General features: G+C 44.2%; 1 protein-coding gene across 2 annotated transcripts in view; it reads left to right on the top strand.

The window, feature by feature from the left end:
- LOC148323843 (low-density lipoprotein receptor-related protein 1B-like) overlaps nucleotides 1-20,388 on the top strand; it is a 185,633-nt gene that overhangs the window by 80,773 nt on the left and 84,472 nt on the right. For both annotated transcript variants that reach the window (XM_088315974.1, XM_088315976.1), the window contains exons 8-20: nucleotides 2,773-2,995; nucleotides 4,340-4,532; nucleotides 5,115-5,258; nucleotides 6,338-6,574; nucleotides 6,658-6,838; nucleotides 9,164-9,383; nucleotides 9,668-9,857; nucleotides 12,454-12,576; nucleotides 12,856-12,999; nucleotides 13,797-13,922; nucleotides 15,326-15,439; nucleotides 19,555-19,635; nucleotides 19,726-19,896. In XM_088315974.1, the coding sequence (XP_088172100.1) occupies nucleotides 2,773-2,995; nucleotides 4,340-4,532; nucleotides 5,115-5,258; nucleotides 6,338-6,574; nucleotides 6,658-6,838; nucleotides 9,164-9,383; nucleotides 9,668-9,857; nucleotides 12,454-12,576; nucleotides 12,856-12,999; nucleotides 13,797-13,922; nucleotides 15,326-15,439; nucleotides 19,555-19,635; nucleotides 19,726-19,896 (2,147 nt within the window). The remainder of the gene's footprint in view (nucleotides 1-2,772; nucleotides 2,996-4,339; nucleotides 4,533-5,114; nucleotides 5,259-6,337; nucleotides 6,575-6,657; nucleotides 6,839-9,163; nucleotides 9,384-9,667; nucleotides 9,858-12,453; nucleotides 12,577-12,855; nucleotides 13,000-13,796; nucleotides 13,923-15,325; nucleotides 15,440-19,554; nucleotides 19,636-19,725; nucleotides 19,897-20,388) is intronic.

Here is a 20,388-nt window from a genome sequence, read left to right on the forward strand (position 1 = left end):
GCCACAGTAACTCTTTCTGAAAAAAATAAATAAATATTTTTTTTACTGTGAATGCACATAAAGGTCCATAAACAGAAAACATTGCCTTTTAACATGTTGACAACTTTGCGAATTAAAAAAGAACAGACCCAAGAGAAAAAAAAAATCTAGATTTATTTCGGGTATTTTCTGAACTATAGAGCGCCCCTACTGGTGAAAGAAAAACCCACAGAAAAGCCGCCCGTTGTATTAACCGCATGGTTCAAAATCCAGGAAAAAAGTAGCGGCTTATAGTCCAGAAAAGACGGTAAACAACTAAAGACTAACATGGCTGTGCTAAAAAAACTTTAACTAACCAAATTAAAAAAATACAAAAGTTAAACCAAAAATGACAATGAACTACAATGAAAAAAAAAATCCCAAACTATGATAAAGCGGGTCCAATCCGGCTGGATGAGGCACCAGGCTGCTACCTTTCAGGTCGCTTAGCAACCAGTGCGAAATACGGACATGCTAGTGCCAGGCGGCCGTCATCTTTGCGTCAAACCCAAATTAATTTTGAAAAGTGCTGCTGAATGGTGTCCGTCAGAATGACAATGCCTCCAACTGGTCAAACTCTTTTGAACATTAAACATGTGGATTGTTCATACATATTAAAAATTAAGGTGGCCTCCAAACATTACAAAAAAAAAAGAGAATTAAACGAACCTCTCCTCGGGTGAATCCATCCCATGCAATCTAAGCTGGAATGGAAAATTCCGCCTCAGCAACTTGCGTAACGCGAGGACGCTCTCATTTCTATGCTACATGGATGTGCACCTGTTTGGGGAGTGGTTTGCTCTGCTGAGGCGGCGCTTTCTTTCTTTTTTTTTTTTTTTTATATCGCTGCAATTTGAAGGGCAGCCCCTTTTCTCCGCTGACCTGACAAGTGCACATTAAGCTCGCTCTATGGCTGCCGAGTCCTTGTTCATTACCGCTTGATGTTTAAGAGCCCGCCCCCCCCCCACATGAGTCCGACAAAAGTGGAACCGGGATGAAGGCCAACCAATGTGAAAATGACAATTTGGACTAGATTTAGAAAAGAAATGTAAAAAATGACTTTGAAAGTCTTTTCCATGCATTTGCGACATTGTTACGACAAGAACAGTGTGACGCGACGGCGACAATATTTTTCAAATTATTATTTGACCAAGTGACAATCAGCATTTCTAAAATAAGCGAGACTTTTTTTAAAAACATTTTTTTTAAATTTATTTATTTTTTTGCAAACGTGCTGCATATGTGACACCTGCTTTCTGTGGGAAACGGTCTCCCCGGGTCTTCTGGAATTGATTTGAGGTCGAGTCGGCGTCGAGTGGGCGTCGCAGCTCATCCATCACTTCACATTAACAATAACGACCGTTTGTGAAGGAGAGACACATTGTTAGTGCTGCCTAACTCAATGTAAAACAAGTATCTACTTTCATTTATTGTGGTTGCCCAAATTGGGAGCCGCTTTCTGCTGTCGGTGATTTGTTATTTCAATTTGGACGGGCCGGGCCGGGCCGGGCCATCTCAGTGGGCGCGTCCACCCTACGTGTCCACATTCCTGCAAGTTGCCCAAAGTGCCACGCTGACTTTTCTTCTTCTCCAATTCCGTTCCATCCTTCCGCTCGTTGATTTTTCTCTCCCCGCCACATTTGTCTTTGGCTCATGACGGAAAGACACTTTTACATTTCACAGAGCAGACTCCAACTTCTTCAGGTAGACTTTGATTCTATCTTGCTCACGCAGGACCGTTTTAGATGGCGTGACCTCTGAGGCTTATGGCAGGATGGCCGAGTGGTCTAAGGCGCCGCGTTCAGGACCCAGTCTCCCCAGGAGGCTTGGGTTCGAATCTCGAATTTCCCCATTGTGGGACTAATAAAGGGAATATTATTTATCGTCCGGGTTCAAATGAACACCGCGCGATAAGTTGGAGCCGTTTCATTGGTCGTTGGCCAATCTGGCCTCTAATTCACAACACGACTCACAACTTGTGCTTCTTATCTTTCCCGTTCCCCCAATCACAGGAAAAAACGGCTAATGTGTGGCGAAACGAGGGCCTGATATGATGATTTCAATAATAATTGAATAAAATTAATTGATTAATCAGCTGATAAATGAAAAATATATCATGAATACAATCGATTGTTTTGTTTTTTTTTCGCTTCCAAAAATAAAAATGTAAATAAAGAGCAGAAGATTTGTCTTTTTTACAATATTTTCTACTTTACTATTGGGTCACAACAGATTGAAAAGTCTACAGAAATCACCAAGTGAGGGGGGCTAGGACTTATGTTAGACTGTTCCCGGCACGTATACGGTTACGACGTACATCTGCAGTCACAATATTCCGTGAAGGAAAATTATCGCCATGAAATCTGGCGATATAGTAGAAAAACTGCCGCGTAAAATTAGAAACTTGCAATGCAATAAAACTGTGAGATTAATCACAATGCAGTGAAGTTTAGAAGAATCACGACGGTGAGTTTGAATGATATTTCCTCGGAAAAAATAAAACAATGTGCTGAAGTGTTTATGCTCAGCTTGGATTTAGGAGCTTTCACACAAAAAAAAAACAAAAAAAAAAAACATGCTTGCCTTCAAACAGTCCTGATTTGCGACAATAACTAAAGTGGATAATGGCAGAATGTTCAACACAACATCCACAATCAAGGATATTCCGAAGATGCGGGGCGTTTGATTGTGAAAACAAGTTTTTTGGGGGAGATATATTTGGCGCCACTGCTTTTTGTGGTTTGTTGTTTTCAGAATGATGTTCTTCAGCGACTATGGCAACGTGGCCAAGCTGGAGCGCTGCAACATGGATGGCACCAACAGGACGCGGCTGGTGGATTTTAAAATTGAGCAGCCCACAGCTGTGACGTTGGATGTGGTCAAAAGGCGGGTTTATTGGGCGGACGCCTACCTGGATTACATCGACGTGGTGGATTACCAAGGCAAAAACCGACACAACATCTTCCGGGGGAGCCAAGTGAGTGACTGAGATTTTATTGTGGTTTTCATGAACAGGATTATTTATTTATTTTTTTTAAATGAAACTATTGTCGGACGAGGTAGGGAAGATACACGGACAGTGAGAAGGCTCCTAAATTTACGATTCTGGAATTGTCTCATTTAAGTCTTCAGTAATAACTCACAAAAGTGAAAGGACACGTTGACACCAATTATGTTTTTCGAACGAGTCATCCTAAAAACCTCCAAGCCAAAGCTCGTGTGAAGCCAAAAGAAAACAAATGTTGCTCGTCCGTCACTACTTCAAACTCTCATCGATTGTTGGTTTTTTTTTCGTTTTTTTTTTTCTCCTCTGGCAAGGTGCTTTGTTAAAAATCTAATTAAAATCACACAATGGAGCTCGATCATTGATCACTTCCTTTTGCTAATTTACTCCCATCGGCCCATAATGACATTTTTAAAAAAGAAGCATTTCACGTCACTGATCTGGAACAGTAACCAGCAACAAGCCGTCATTTTTGTTTCCTCTAATAATTGGTGAAGCGATTAAATAAGAGCATTTTTGTTCCAAAACAAACCTACACTGTCGAGTTAATAGTCGCTGCTCACAATGAACAAGGAGAGCGCCACTGCCAACTAGTGGAGTGGAGGTGCAATTACACTTTATTGTAGTATGGCAGGAAAAAAAGGATGTTCCCGGGGTCACACGTGCCCCACCGCGTCCCCCCCCACAATGTGAGAAGAACTGAGTTCATCCGACAGCTGATGTGTTTGTATAATGATGAGCTTGGTGCACAATAGAAGCAATTACGGACCACAATGCTTTTTGTCACCTTTTTTTTTTTTTTTTCAATTCAGCAACACCTTTCGTAACAGCATAACACAAGCGACTGATTCGGTTGACTAAAACGTCTAAAAGCCGTCATGTGTTCTATCTCGTACATTTTGCCAACATACTCAACATTAATTTCAATTGAATATTCATAAAAATACAAAAATAAACCAACAACTTCTGCAAGTGGAAAGAGACTACCGCCGAGAGAGGTGGAACATTTGTTTCTTTCTTGTTTCTCGTTTCTCTGCGCCCCCAATGTCACGTCGCATGCCCCCCCGAGTTCAACAGGAACTTTGTGTGAACGCGACGCGGCCGTCCTGTCGCGTTTCGTGGGTGTCAGCCTGCTAAATGTTGCACGCCAGTGTCGGCCCCCGCAGAGATTTGCGGCTTCTCTGGCCAGTCTGTGGCCCTCGCCGCGCCGTGCCCGCCCCAACATGATTTGAGCCATCTAAACGGGGCTTGTTTTTTGGTCACGCCATCATAAGAACCGCTCATTTGATATTTTTCTTTTTTTTTTTTTTTTTTTAGGTGTCCAATATTTATGCGTTAGCTGTCTTTGAGAACTTCCTCTACGCCACCGAGTGTGGCCACTGTGACCCTTCGAAAGGTGCGACGCTGCTGCAAATCCACAGATTCAATGTCACGGCAGAGCTCAAGACACTCGCAAGTGTGGGGAATACGCAAGCGCTTCGGGTTTACCACAAACTCACGCAACCCAAAGGTAACGCAAATGTTGCACTGCGCGTGTGTCAACGGTTTTTTGAGTCGATTTGATTCGATTAATCGTTTAATTTAATTTCAACATGTGAACACCGAATCGCACAACACCACTAGGTCTGGCTTTCGACTTGAATTTCCAAAATTGATTCGATTCATTCCACAAGGGCCCATTCGATTTGCTTTTCGATTCACGATTCACTGATTTTTGGATTCAATCAAGTATTTCACGCAGAACCAATTGGACTTTGGCTTTCTCAGAAAAAAAAAATGTTGCAACTAGTACAAATATTCATTTTTACGTTAAGAATTGAAGCAATGCACTTCCATTAATCTCTGACATTTTATTGAACATGACCTGATCAAAACAAAAAAATGCGTTTGTCTTCATACTCGTATGTAATCGATATATTGATTTTTTTCTTTAAACCCAGCCCTAAAAACAACTGCAGGAGTGACTTGCTAATTTCAAGGTGGCATCCGTGTTGAAGATAAATCGACTTCACGCTATAATCGTCGTTGCGCGATGGTTAAATCGAGGCGTTTACTCATCGACGCGTTTTGTTGTCTTCCATTTTGTCGGCAGTCAAGTCTCACGCCTGTGAACTGAATTCATACGGGAAACCGGGTGGATGCTCCCATATTTGCCTCCTGAGCGGCAGCTACAAATCCCGAACGTGTCATTGCCGCATTGGCTACAGCCTCGGCGCCGATGGGCAGTCCTGCAAAAGTAAGTTTGTCCTACTTTCCAATCCATTCTTTGCAAGTTTTTTTTTAATCATTAAAGTGTGTCACTAAGCGAGCTAATTGGAAGCGCTCATAATGAACGTCTGAAAAGGATAAGGTCAGAACGGAGCAGACGGTGCATTCATCTGCCGCAGTTTGACATTGCTCAAGCACGCCGCTGATGGACACAGATCATTTCGTAAACGATTTAGCTCTATCGTCGCACGGCTGTCTTGATTGATTATCGCCAGCTTTGTCGGCGGTTGTTGAGCCGGCTGATCAATGCGGGAAGTTTGCGCGGTTGACATTAAAAGCCGCGGATGTAAGTCGCGTCATATTTGAGAGTAGGTCGACCACGTTGTAGTTTGGGTAACAAAGCGTCAGGAGGTTTTGCTCTGACACTTTTGATTTATTCCCCTATTACAGATGATCTGATGGCACAAGCCTTTATTTTTTTTTTCGTCCTCACTTTCTCTCTTGCTAAACATAATGAGATGGAGGTTGCTAAATGCTAGCGCTCCTCACGCTGGAGTTTGATATCTGGGTCTCTCTCGCAAGGCTTAATTGTCTCCTGGGTCGTTTCTTTCCTCCCTCGCAAAATGATAAATTGAATTGAGGCATGTGTGGTCCTCACCCTTCCGCATCGTCGTCTCTTGGGTTGCGACTGAGCGCGAGGAAGGGGTTCCGCTTCTTTCTCTGGAAGCTCGTCCTCTCGCCTCTCTGGAGGTTCGCCGAGACTTTGCCCATTTGAGGCCCCTTTGCGGCCGGCGAGCCACGGAGGAGCGCCGTCAGCTTTCTCGTCTTTGTCCTTTTGTGCCGACGCGTTGTTATTTTCGATCGTGTTCACCGCCAAGGTAAGTATTTGCCTTTGTCTTTTTCCACGCGCTTAATAACGCCGGGCCACTTTTTACGCTCGAGGATGATGGAGGTGGCAAAGAATAGTCATCGGCGCCATTAAAGTGAAGAGAACAATGCTTTTGATGAAAGAGTTTAATACGAGGATCAGCGGTGACAAATGGTGGCAATTAAATCCCACGAACACTAAACGCTCTCTCTGCTTTTTTTTTCTTGTTCTCCTCTTAGAGCCCCAAAACGATCTCTTCCTGTTCTACGGCAAGGGCCGCCCCGGTGTCATCCAAGGTTTGGATATGAACGTTAAATCCGGCGAGGAGCATATGGTGCCGATCGAAGACCTGGTCAACCCGCGAGCCATCGACTACCACGCGGCGGCGGGACACATTTACTTTGCCGACACCACCAGTTTCCTCATTGGGAGGCAAAACACCGACGGGAGCGGCAGGGAAACCATACTTAACGACGGTTGGTCAAATTTCAACTCTCTGTAAAGCTCGCGGGAAATTAGCCGATTAATTTGCCGATTAATCGTGTTTGTGCTGTCGTAGAGCTGGACAACGTCGAGGGGATCTCGGTGGATTGGATTGGTCAGAATTTGTACTGGACCAACGACGGCTACAGGAAGACCATCAGTGTTGCTCGCTTGCAAAGTGCCTCGGAGAGCAGGAAAACTCTGCTGGAAGGGAACATGTCGCACCCTCGGGCCATCGTGGTTGACCCTCTGAACAGGTAATGAAATTTGCCGGAAATCGAAAAAGCCATTGGAGAAGTTGGAGATGAACCGCCGCTACCAGCTCATTAGCCGCGGCGACGCCACTTGATGACTTCTCGCGTGGCGCTAATGCACTTTACATCTGTTGCAAATGTCGGCACACCGGCAGATGTGATCGTTAACCTCACCGCACAACTCCATTAAAGTTTGTCACAAATTGAAAAGCGTTTACATGCCGTTGCACGCGTTCACGTCATCCCAACTCGGGCAAACTTTGATAGGGGAAATGCCCGTGACGTTCTCTGTCCTAAAGTCAAGTCAATTTTTTTATTGGTCGAACTTAAAAGAGGAAAAAAATGTTAATATTGCTAAAATCTGATTTGCTAGAAAAGGCGGTTTTGAAATCAGCATGTTGCAGAGCCGGGCGGCCGCTCACGCCGCTCAGCATTTGTTACAGCGCGTTGGCGCTTAGCCAAGCAGGCGTCTCCGCTCGGCTACGCTTGAGGAGTTTGATCCCTCGCGCTCACGGGAAGTAGTCCGAAAGAGATGAGACTGTTGTGGATTATTCAAATGGAGTCCCCGCGGCTTTTACATCTGTCGGCTCGCCGTCGTCTTTACGTTCGACGCGCGTACTGAAATTGACACCGCAGATGACAAGTTGATAGCCATTAACTCCTTCGACGGCCGTTTTAAAGCATTTGGACCGATCGTTCAAGAGCAGCCGAAAATTGTGTTCCGTGCTCGGAAATGTTCAGTTGGACTCAGTGTATCGATACCTCGCTGACCTTCACTGAACGCACAAAAAAATGTGAGCAAAGTCTTTTCTTTCTGACATCCATGATGGCAAGCTTTCAAGGAGGATTTATTCATGGTCATTTTTTTTTTTTTGCCTCATCAGTGGCTATTGGCGGCCTGATACCTTAAAACAAGGCGAGTGTCTGAGATTCACCTCCGGGTCTTTAACTTCCACTCAAAAGTTGCGCTGACGCAACAAATCCCTCGATGACGCTTTACTCGAAAACAGATCACGTCAAATCGTTGAGCCGCTCCCGTTTCAAACCCAACAAGTCCTTGGTGATTTCCAACCTCGGGATAACGCAAACTTGCGCTTCGCAAGGCACGATGTGATGATGTGCATCCGAGCATCTTTTGAACTTGAGAAGCTTGAGCGATTTGCGAGGCTACGACATGCTCGCTTTTCCCTGCCAGGGTTTTTTAATTATACGTTTTTACATGAGGGAAATCTCGATTCCAATTTATTCGCATTTCTTTCGGGATCTGCAATCTCGGCATTCGGAATATTTGCCATTCGGCGGTCGAGTCGAGGGTTTGTTCTCTGTTGGAATCAAAGCGGGGCGAGGGAGGGGAAATCATCATTCCCAAGGGTTTGCGAGAACAAAACCCCCGGTGAGGCATGTCACTCAGGTATGAAACGGATCCCTTTCAAGCCTACGTGTGCTCTCAGATTCATTGATTGATTCAAAAGATCAAAGCGACGACCGGTCGACGTGTCAAGAAATAAGGACGAGCCTTCATCATTGCAACAAACCGTCTTATGCACATTTCTACTTTGTATTGGCTGTCATGGCAATCATTTGCTGGAGTTGGATTTTGTGTGGTCCGGAAGAAAGCTTGTGCCGCCGCGAGTCACCCGACTTGAGAATTTCTCAAGTTTTGAGATGGAACTTGAGATGCATGCCGGAGAAGTAATATCGGCAACAAACGGCATTTTGGCGGATATGACAAGTTCCAAAAGAGGCTTCAAGCTGTTTATCTGAAAGTTACTGTCAAATATCAAATTGAACAAATTAGGCATCGTGTACGCAAAACGACCACATCAATTCCAAAGGTAACACAGCATAAGAAACGACGCAGGCTAACAAATCATCATTGTCGTTCTTGTCAGCCTTTAATCAACAAGTGCGGCAACACATGTCGACACGCAATATAACAACACTCACAGCCGTGTGTATTCTTTCTCTTCTGCGAAGTTCGTCTCATGTGAGAGAAAGTGAAGGAAAGGCTGAGACTCCTTTCCGGTATATCCGTATGCCCTATACTGCCCCCAGGTGGCCACAGAATGAACAACTACACGGAAGTAGAAATGGTGACAAAAAATGTCGAGTTTTTTTTTTTTTTTTCACTTCTATTTTTTGATGTCGTCACTGCACACATTGCAACAATGTTATTTCCGGGGAGACTGGAACGGATCAGCGGCTTTTCCGTTCATTTCGATGGAGAAAGATGATTTGACTTGAGGCATTACTGAAGTTTAACATTTTGTAGCTGTCTAAAATTCTAAAGAAAGATTGTCTTTATTTCTTTTCTTTTTTTTTTGCTAGCTGGATGTACTGGACGGACTGGGAAGAAGACGAAGTCAACGACAGCATTGGCAGGATAGAAAAAGCCTGGATGGACGGTTCCAACCGCCACATTTTCGTCACCACCAACATGCTGTGGCCCAACGGCCTGACGCTGGACCACAGCTCCAGTAGCATGTACTGGTGCGACGCCTACTATGACCACATTGAAAAGATTGACCTCAACGGCACCGGACGCAGGGTGAGCATCTACGTCACCTGTCAAATCTCCACACTCGTAAAACAGCTGGCGGAAAAGTAACCCAGGGTGGGTGGATTCGCGAAGCCAGGGGGCCGAGTTCTCTTTTTTTTTTTTTTTTCATGATCTTAATCAAAAAGCAATGTTTTTAATCTGGATTTAAAAGCATTTACACATCACTCTTGTTGTCAGTGTATTCCGATTCCGTGCAGCGCAACAACGAAATGCCGCTTCACCATGTTCGCTTAGCGACGACTACTAACTCGTGGATCTACTTTCCGTTTCAGGTGGTCTACAGCGGAAAAGAGCTCAACCATCCTTTTGGAATATCGCATTATGGCAATTTTATCTTTTGGACCGAGTACATGAACGCGTCCGTCTTCCAGCTGGACTTGTCCACGGGCGACGTGAATGTGCTGCGAAGTGAGAGACCGCCATTATTTGGCCTGCGAGTTTATGACGCACAAAGTCAGCAAGGTTGGCTGTTTTTCCTCCCCCTCCTCCCCTTTTTGCTCTCTCCTCATCCTGTGCCACTGAACCGTAACGACCCACACGGGCAAAGTTGGACTGCATATTGACCGTCTCTGCTCTGTGTCCAGATATTAGCGATGCGTGAGGCTCCTCCCGGCGTACTGGGTCGGAAAGTTCATTCCCAAACATCAAAGGGTCGGATCAAAAACTTGACAAGGCAGCCGCGTGAACGATCATAAATCACGTCCAACTCAGACGCCGCAAAGAGAAACAAAATTGCACGTTCTGTCAATATGTCCACGCCGGTTATTCGGATTATGAATTCCGTTGACTCTCTTTGAGCGTAATAAGCGGCGGCCATTTTCCAATGCCAACAGAAGCAAAACGTGAAATGTGGGAGGCGTTGCGGCTGCTTGTACTGTTCAACGACATCGTTAAAGGCCACATTAAGTTCCTGAGTTGTGAGGCGCCGCATAAACGTGACGTCCGTGAGACAATCTTAATCTGCATTTACGCGGTTGTTTATCACGCTCGCACGTTTAGTCGCTGCCCGCCGGACGCAGCGCAAGGCGCGCCTGACCAAACTCAAACGCATCAGCAACATTCCAAATGTGACCTTTTAGGATCTCGAATCATTTTGTTTTGCGTTTGGATTTCGATTTTTCATATCGATTGCGATTTCTCATTTGGGCTCGTTTTAAAATATAATTTGTTTGCCAAAAGGTACGAATGCGGGGCTTTCCAGCATGTGGACTTCTTTTTTTTTTTTTTCTCTTTCTTTTCCCCTCCCGGCGCGTCAAGTCAAGTCAAATTTATTTCGATAGCCATTAATCACTGAAAACTCTCAAAGGCTTTGACAAATATTAACGACATCCTCTGATCTTGACTCCAGGAGGGCAAAGAAAAATCAGAAACCTTGAGAAGGGGGCGCAGATATTGTCCAGATGACACTCGCTGCGCACAATGAGGCGCTCTAATAGTCCACATGCTTATTTTTTTTCTTCTCCCTTTTATTTATTGATTTTTTTTTTTTTGTTGACGAGACTTCATTTTAGCTACGACAAAAATAATCGCCACAATTAAGTACGACATAATTTTCCAATCTTTGCACGTTTTCAGCGTTACAATTAGAAACAAATCTCTGAATTCCTTTTTTTTTTTTTTTTTTTTAAATGTTACACTTATTACAAATTGCTCCTTTTTGGTTCTGAATTTAGAAGGCTACGAATAGAACGATTCAGAATATAAAAACCGAATATAATTACTTGAGGGATTGCTTTTTGCATGTCAAATACATTTCAGGTGACAAATAAAATGTTTGTATGCAGCCTCCTTCGGAAAAAAGCTGATAATAAAGTCCGTATAGCAATGAGCTCGATTTTTTTTTTTTTTTTTTAAAGAGTGCACCTTAAATAACATCCCAAAGAATCTGCATCCACGCGCGCCAGAATCAAAGTCGGCATTCTAAGCCGAGGCTTGAAAACACACGGCAGCGTCTCTTGAGCCTCCACTCGGGTGGTCGAGGCTTGCTCACTCTCGTGCAAATGATGACGGATTCGCGCTGTTGGCAAGCTGAAAAGAGCAGATAGGACCGGTAACGGATAGGATGGACGCAAAAAGGACGCCTTTCTTTTGTTCTGCAGGAGCAGCCGTGTGAACCATCAGACTCGCAGCCGACAATTAGGGGAAAAAACTAAAACAAAACTGCGTCAACATGAATTCTATACTTATAATGTATTTTTTAAAAAAATGTAAGCGGTGATTTTGCGGCACTTTGGCCTTTACATTAAATCCATCATGTAGAAACATTTTCATGTCACATGGGGTGGTAAGTAGCGGGCGGTACTTTTGGAATAATTACTTGACTCAAGCTCATCCAATCCTAAATGATCTTAACGGCTCAGGCACTGTCTCTTTTTTAAAGAAAAATAAATCAATTGTGTTGCGTGTGGCTGTTTGTTTGCCAGCAAATTGGCAAGGCCACTCTGCAAGAATGTTTCTTCATTTTTTTTTTTTTTTGTCATGGGATTTTAGATACCACGACACTCGACTTGCATATATTAGCTGGGAAATTGAATAGTTATCGATGCCATCTTGAAAAAAAAAATAAAAATGGCGCAATTGCAATGTGCGGAAAAAGTGAAGAAACAATGGAAGCAAAAATTTGAAAAAAATTTTTAAAAAACTAAACCACAAACTAAAACCACATCTTACGTTTATAAAGCTCGTGTCATTTCTTTTTATTTAATATGAATTAATATCACATGTGAGCGTTCTTCCACTTTAGTTTGTTACTACACAATACTTACTAACCTTTAATCCTGCACTTAACAAATGCTTATACATATATACCAAAATTAAAACGGATATTAAAACTCCTAAAAAAAAAAGCTGTCCCAAGTATTCTTTCAAACTAACTGAATTTAAAAAAAAAACAAAAGTCAAACTGAAATGAAATTGTCTCCCTCCTGGTGTGGCCGCTTTCGAGTGCCTTGTTGTCGTCTGCGAGTGCAGAAAGCCACGATGATGCTGCGTTAAAAATATTTTCACTTTCCAGGGACCTGAAAGGAGTCTGACACTTTTTTTGTTTTTGTGCTCCCAGGTGACAACGCTTGCCGTTTGAATTACGGCGGCTGCGGTAGCCTCTGCCTTGCCATCCCAGGAGGCCGAGTGTGTGCCTGCGCTGACGGCCAGGTTCTGGAGAAGAACAATGTCACCTGTGCAGGTGGGAGGAAAAGGAGCAAGAGGCTTCAAATCGCTGTAATGGAGAAGAGCAACTAATAGCTGCCTCTTCTCTTCTGCAAATGCAAATCGCTCGAGGAACATATTCATTCGGCGACCAAACCTCCCCACCGCTTTTCCGTTCCCTATTTGTTCAAAATCGATGAGGTCATGACACGTCATTCGCATGTTTTTTTTGACATCATCATCACGATTCCAATCACGTCCGCTCAAGCCATTCTTCATGGAAATTCTCCAGCTAATTTTGTTGTCCCCCCCCCAGCAGGCTCCAGCGGCGCTTCGGAACCACAGCGGTGTCAAAGCGAGGAGTTCCAATGCCGCAACCGCCGCTGCATCCCGGCGCTGTGGAAGTGCGACGGCGACGACGACTGTCTCGACGGCAGTGACGAGGAAAGCCAGACGTGCTGTGAGCAGGAGACTTTTTTTCTTTTTTTTTTTTTGGTCTCTACGCCCACTTGCGTGTGCAAGAAATGAGAAGCAAAAAAATGTTGGCTGCTGTTAACCTTTATCCTTCTAAATGTCAGCTGTTCCCCAATCTGTCCTTCCTTTTCGTGTTCTTGTGATTTGGTGAACATCATCTGCGTGCTGTTTGCCGCGGTCACATGACCAAAGTTCAGCGCAAGAGCTGTGTCAGATCGTGCTTACAAAGAGAATAATGCAAACGCTTTCCAATGTCCTCAGGACAGGAAAGTCGACCCGATGTCGATCCGGCGACTACGCTGCTATTCGCGTTCCTCCTTCGGACTGAAAATATCGAAACCTTCCGATAATATTGCGATTTACATGATAGATGATTGCCTCCTTTTTGCGCAGCGCCAACTCTGTGTCTGAGCGGTGGCGTGAAAAGCCACCGTTTCCGCACGAGTTTACTGCACGCGCCAAGCCACATTTCCTCGGAACACTCCCGCCAAGCCTGACACTTGGTCAGTGGCTTGTGTGTGTGATGTATGGTTGCAATTTGCCACATGGATGCAGCAAATCAAGAATGGTGTCTTTATGGAGGCTGTCAGAAAACACAATGTTTTATACACCCTATTGATTTGTTAGCTGCTCTCCTTCGCGCTATATTTCATCATCTGTGTTGCGCACCGCATACGCCGCTGCTCAGAACAAAAGTTTGGACTCAGCCGCTGAATGAGAACGCGCGCGCTGACGGTTTCGACGGAGAAGTCTCGTGCTTGACGCGCGTCTTCTTCTTTGCAGACAATCACTCGTGTCCCATCGATCACTTCGAATGCAAAAACAACCGCTGTATTCCGAAGAAATGGCTTTGCGACGGGACCGACGACTGCGGCGATAATGAGGATGAGGCCAACGTCACCTGCTCAGGTGCGTCTTTTCTCGGAACCCAAGAATGGGAAAAAAAAAAAAAAAAGCCGCTTACTGAGTCTCGGTTGTCTTCTTCATTTTGGGTCGGCCTGATTTTATTATACTGGCCTCTGGTGGCCAAGGCGGGCACAGCAGCCAGAGCCACACCATGACATGTGTTATGACTCTCTGTTTTTATAAAGTAGCAATATTTAAGAGTGCTTTTTATCTGTTTAAAAAACAAACGATGAGATTTGTTCTTCTTTTTAGGGAGGCTAGAACAAATTAATGCGATTTCCACTGATTTCAACGGGGAAAGATGATTTAGGGCTGCAGCGATACGACATATCCTGCTGAAAATTATATCGAATTGGATTAAAAATATAAAAATCTGTGCTTGGTTAAAGAACAATTATGAACAGGGAAGAGAAAATGACCAACTTTTTCAACATTTTTTTAGATAATCAACATTTATCACTTACATTTGAACCGAACATCGCATAATAAACTGTATTTTATTCTGGAAGAACAAAAGTATGTATGGGACAACCTCACGAGCAATTTTGCCGGCTAAAACAGCACTCGCTTAGCAGGCGCCGAATGTCAACGTTAGCGGAGTTAGTTTTATTTTTTTTTTTTTTTTTTTTTTCAACATCCTTATTTCAAGATGACGGGTTGATAATGTTAGCAACAGTTTGTGACGGGTAATAAAAATCGGACCCACGTTCAGTCAAGACCATGTGGTGGCCTTTGGGAATTTGAGGATTTTCCTGAACGGCCGGTGTACTTCCGGGCCAGTCCCGCACATCACGGTCGCCAGCAGGCGTCCGCCCACCCCCCCCCCCCCCCCCAAATCGGCTCATTCATGCGCCAAAACAAAGAGTCGTCTCATGACAACAACTTTTAAGCACACAACAGCCGGCAGGTCTCGTTTCGCTCCTAATCTCAAGGCAACACTGTACACTGTTTAATGGCGTGCTTTCAACTTTTAATCACACGAATTGATGTCGCACAATATAACATTTACTACATTAGCTGCACCGGCCTTAACGATCCCGCCTCTCAGGAGCGATTTATGTTTGGCGGATCAATCACCGCGCATTAAGCACAAGGTGATGAATGCTGCCTCGTCATCAGATTGATGCGTAAATTCCACCCCGACACCGGCGGCCGCGTCTGCGGGTGTCCGCCAGTGCTGCGCGGCATGTCGATGTCAGCCCGTCTCGTGGCATCATTTCGCAAGGCCGTCAGACCTTCCGAGCTGCAGTTGAGTGATCGAGCGATAAAGCAAAACGTCCCGGTGATGTAGTGATCATTAGGCTTGTTCTCGACATCCTACATTGACGCACGCAGGTTGCAATTGAATTAAGTCAAGGGGGGGGGGTCTCTTTTTTTTTTTTTTAATTTTATTCATTTTGACACAGCCCAGTCGTGCCAGACTGACCAATCCGCGTGTCAGAATGGGCGGTGCATACCTCGAGCGTGGCTCTGCGACGGCGAGGACGACTGCGGGGATACGTCGGATGAAGTCTCGTGCAGTAAGTCTCATGTCGGGTTCTCACCTCTCCGATTTCAACATTTCAGCTGCTACATTATGGATGTGTTGCTCTGCACCGGCAGCGCGGACAGCTTTTTAAGATTGAATTATTTTACTGAAACACATTTGAGTAACAGGACTGAAAATGGCAGAACTTCATTTTTAAGCCTGGAATTAGAAAACACGTGAACGAACGCCACATGGTGTTTATGCTGGTAGTATGAACTACGAAAATTCAAATATATTAACTGAAAAATAAACGCGTGAGCTTGAAGTCTGACCTTGACGGACGCGATTTTCTTTTGTCCTGTACCTTGTGACTTGCGGAATAGTCTCCATTTTGCCGAGGCACAGGAATGAGTGAAAATTCAGGGACTCGACCAAAGTGTGAATTTAAATTTTACGACCCGACGAGTAACATTATTACGTGAAAAAAAAAAACATTTTTAAAGGACTGAAATAATTGTGTCATTTTTAAGTCCAATTCCAAGAAGAAAGGACAAGAAACAAATGTTATTTTCCCGGCGTTCAAAATAGTTTGAATTCATTTTTAAACATGCGTTTAAATTTGCATCATAAAACAAGACATTTGACAGTGAACTTATTCGTTTATTACATTCATTTTATTTCCTGATGATGCAAACGGCAGAGATTCTTTCTTCATTTCCATCCTGCCACAGGCTGCCAGTGAAAGCAGACATATTTGAGGAGAGTCTGCACGGTAGTTGACTGAAAAAAAAAAAGAAATGTTGCCCCGGCAGCCTTAGGTCCTTTCCATCCGGAGAACCAGATGCGAACAAATCAGTTCAAATCTCGAGTTAACAAAGGTTGAGACCTGGAATGGGCAAACTGCGGCCCGCTAAACGTTCTAAATCAGGCCCGTCGAACTTGAAAAAATTCAATAAACTTTATTCATGTTGTATTTTCCCGACAATTCTGATGTGTGCCCACTAGGAGGCGCACTCTAAGTCAGATATTTTGTTGTCGTGTTCATTTTCATTTCAAATTAATTAATTAATTAAAAAAAATTTCTCCGATGCATGTGCTGCTGTTCTGGCCCCTCGGTCAAATTTTAGAACCCATTGTGGCCCACCAATCAAAAAGTTTGCCCACCCGTCGTTTTGAAACTTTTTTACCAACCAAAATAAGTGATTTTTAATTGACCACACACACACACGCGCACACACACACACACGGTATATATATGTCATCCCTCAGTGTGAAATCACAGCAGGGCTTTGGAGCTAGCATGGATGGTCTCCGTCACGAGTTGAGCGGGCAGGTCACCCCGCAGCGTGAAGCTTTCCGCTCCATCAGAGCGCTCAGTGGGTTGCAAAAAACAGGATACGGACTATTAAGGCAAATGACGTCTTCATCCAAATGTCCATGTGGGGAGAGAAGAAAGCGGGAACGTGGACGTCGCACGTCGCCGCTGACGATCCCAACAACATCTGACAGCCGTCTCACGGGGGGGGGGGATGAGAGGAAGTCCCGCTTTACTAGCGTTGATCCATGTGGAGTGGCGGACAGACGATGTCCAAAGACATTTTTTTTTTCTTAAAAGGTGAGACAACCACAAAGTACGGTGGTTGTGGTGTGAAGCGCAAGTAGGATGGAAGCGCCACTTTACAGACAAGTTTGGGTTTAGGACTCGCTCTCAATGTCCACAACCTTAGTTGCATTTTTTTTCAACTGCACTGCACCATCCTGTGAGCTGATTTTAATAATGTACGTTCTCTTGCCACTTTAATAATGCATTCTCATTCTACAGCACTGCAAACTCCAAGTACCATCCGTCACCCAAAGACAACGAAAACCGAACTTATGCTGCCACAAAATCCGGCGCAATAAACAAGCAGAACACACAACTACTCTTACACTAGGAGGAAATTTTACAACTAACAGCGGCGATAAAACTTATTGCTAATCTTGCTGTTTGTTGTAATCGTAGCTGTGTGTGTTTTATATACTTTGAATTTTGCGTAGTGACCAGCTTGTGCGTTTTCCACTTCCAGTGAATTCTATTGACAATTTTATGTGCCGTCACTCCGCCGCGGCCCAGTTTGTACGATTTTCAATTCAGCTGTGGCGTTGCCTGAACGTCTGATGCCGCATCCAATAGGAGAGGAGTCGGCGGAGTGATTTCAGAGTGCTGAGAGCGATCGACCAAACAGCGGGGAAAGTATTCGTGTTACTTCCCGAAACACCACTTCCAAATATGCGTGTGAATAGTCAAGGCAACAACAAAGTTGGAGATTTATAAGTGTAAATCTCTCGGCTTTTAAACCGTTCAACATAAAATTATATATATTTTTTTTTTTTTTTTTTTACGGGGGGGGGGGAGCAAGCTCAAGTTTGTCTATTCCAAAACACCCGATAGTCACCGCGCATGAAAAATTCTTCACCAAGCATGCATTTTTGATTGTGGTGGGCACACATTAGTGTATTCGTTGAAGATATTTCAAGCTGAATTATTGATGTGTGTTCTTTGGAGCAAGAAAACGACATGACGGCATCTGTTTTGAAGAGTGCCGCGGAACACAACTTTTGGTACTGTCGCTGCAGTTCTTAAGTCATGTCTCCGTGGTATTATTCAATCCAAAAAAATTTTCAATGAAATAACTGCAATCTGCGGTCTGGCTTACTCTTGGAAAACACTTCAAATTAAAAAGTTAAATGCTCGCAGAAATTGTAACAATTTTAAAACCTTTTAATTACACGTTCTTCTCGCTACAATATATTGCGGTCCATCCGCAGCGGCTCCCATTACATGACAGATTTTTTTTTTTTTTTTTCAGAATTTATCGATTTGTCAATCACAATAACTCAATCGCAACAAAAATTGTTTGTTGAAATGCTATAAAAGATTTTAAATCGTAGCTATGGGGAGGGTTGTAGTTTTTAATCTGGATTCAAAAGCATGCACAAATTTCTTGGATTTGCACGCAGCATTACAGCAAAATGCTGCTGCACCATGTTTGCTTTCAACTCTGAGCTGCACAAATCTCCGCTGACCTCAGAAGCTTAACTGGGTTCAAATGCCATCATTACACTTCTGCATATATTGTACTCCAACAATTGAAAGGTTTGTGATTCCTCATCAATCGGCGTGGTTCGCAATGAGCGATTGCCGCCAAGTTCTGCACCGGGCTGATTCGCCCCCGACTCCCTTTGGTGCCTCCTAAGCCGCTTCAAGACATCGTCCCAAACAGCCCGGGTGTAAGCAGGAATTGAAGTTCATGCTTGGCTACATTCAATCCTAATCAAGCCGGGCAGGAAAACATATTCCGGCGCCCACTCTTGTCGAAGCTTCCTCAGGCGTTACTCCCCTCCGGGCCCTCGACGGCGCCGCCCTGGCAGCTTCAGCGGCGAACACCCGAAGCAAAGTGGCGCTCGCCTTCAAGATGGATACCAATGTAGATTTTGTTTGTCAGTAGTTTAGGAGTTGTCACTCAAGTGTCTCAGGCAACCTGACATTAACTATGGATGTCGGCGTTTCATTTTTAGCCAAGCTCGCTGTTTACTTGAAACCTTCATTATTTATGGATGCCTGCTCCTTCATTTTTAATGAATGTTAAATTCCATCCGACCACGCTCTGTCAATGAGACCCGTTGTATTTGAGGAGAGTATACACGACATGTCTGATTAAAAAAAAAAAAAAAAAGAGAGAGAGAGAGAGACGTTGCCATGGCAACCTTTGGTATTTCAGTCAGGAGCACCAGATGCTAACAAATCAATTCAAATGTCGAATTGCATTTCATTCTGAAGTCAATAAAGGTTTGGACATCCTGTAAGGAGATCTGAATCCGCTTTTTATACCGAAAGCTTTATCGCAAAGTCTGAAAAGAGAACAATCTCTGCTGGGAATAGAAATGTCAGGAAGAAGAAGAATCCATATTTCGAGACGGAAGATAGCGCTGAAGTCTCCTTGAATGCGGTGCGGGCAGAGGACAAACGTTGACGTGCCGTAGCGTCCCGCCAGATTGCTTTGTTTGTCTTAACTGCGCGGGAAAGATAACATCAGTCCCTTGAATAATTTCACTTTCGTTCGTCACCCCAAAAAAATAAATAATAAAAAAAAAAAAAATAAGTGTAAGCTTTTTTTTTTTTTTCAGCTTTTCCAACTTGTGAGATCCTCACACAGTTCACCTGCTCCAACGGACGATGCATCAGTGAGAAGTGGCGCTGTGACTCAGGTTTGGACGAGACATTTTCAAAACTAGACTTTGCCGCCATTATCTGACGCTCATTTCGCCGCTACATCGTTTTTTTTTGTTTTTTTTCAGACGACGACTGCGGCGACGGCAGCGATGAAGTGGGCTGCGGCCAGTCCTGCTCCAACAACCAGTTCCGGTGCACCAGTGGGCGCTGTATCCCGGATCACTGGGCCTGCGATGGCGAGAACGACTGCGGAGACTTCAGTGATGAGAACACGAGCTGTCGGGGCGGATCGGCAGGTAAGAATGAGCCGTCCGTCACTAACGACTGCAAAGATAAAGTGTCTTGAAATGGAATGCAGAGATTTGTTTGGAAGTACATGAAACATGTTGCTGAATCAGGGTGATGGTGTCCAACCTGAGCACGTTTGTTCGCGTCTGGAGAAATTGCAACGTATATGCCTACATCCGAAAAATCATTTTTCTCATCATATCATTTCGTGACTTGGCCTCGTTATCGGCCGAGCGTGGGTTCATGTCTCATATTGTCCGACAAGTCCGACTTGACGGCCGGCGTGTGGATGGCATGGCCAAATTAGAGCGCCTCATCGTCACAGCGTTTAAAAAAAAAAAGCTACTGGAGGCTTCAAATAAATATTTCCATCCTTTGCATATATTTTGTAGACATAAGAAAGTTGCTAGCCAAACTAGCGTGATTTTTGTTCTTTTTTTTTAAAGGTCACACGACTGGTGTTTAAGGATAACGTGAGCTCTGTCAGACGCGCTCATACA

The sequence above is a fragment of the Idiotropiscis lumnitzeri genome, chromosome 14 (genome assembly GCF_059441095.1).
Source record: "Idiotropiscis lumnitzeri isolate Australia: NSW breed Sydney's pygmy pipehorse chromosome 14, RoL_Ilum_1.0, whole genome shotgun sequence".
NCBI classification, from domain to species: Eukaryota; Metazoa; Chordata; class Actinopteri; order Syngnathiformes; family Syngnathidae; genus Idiotropiscis; species Idiotropiscis lumnitzeri.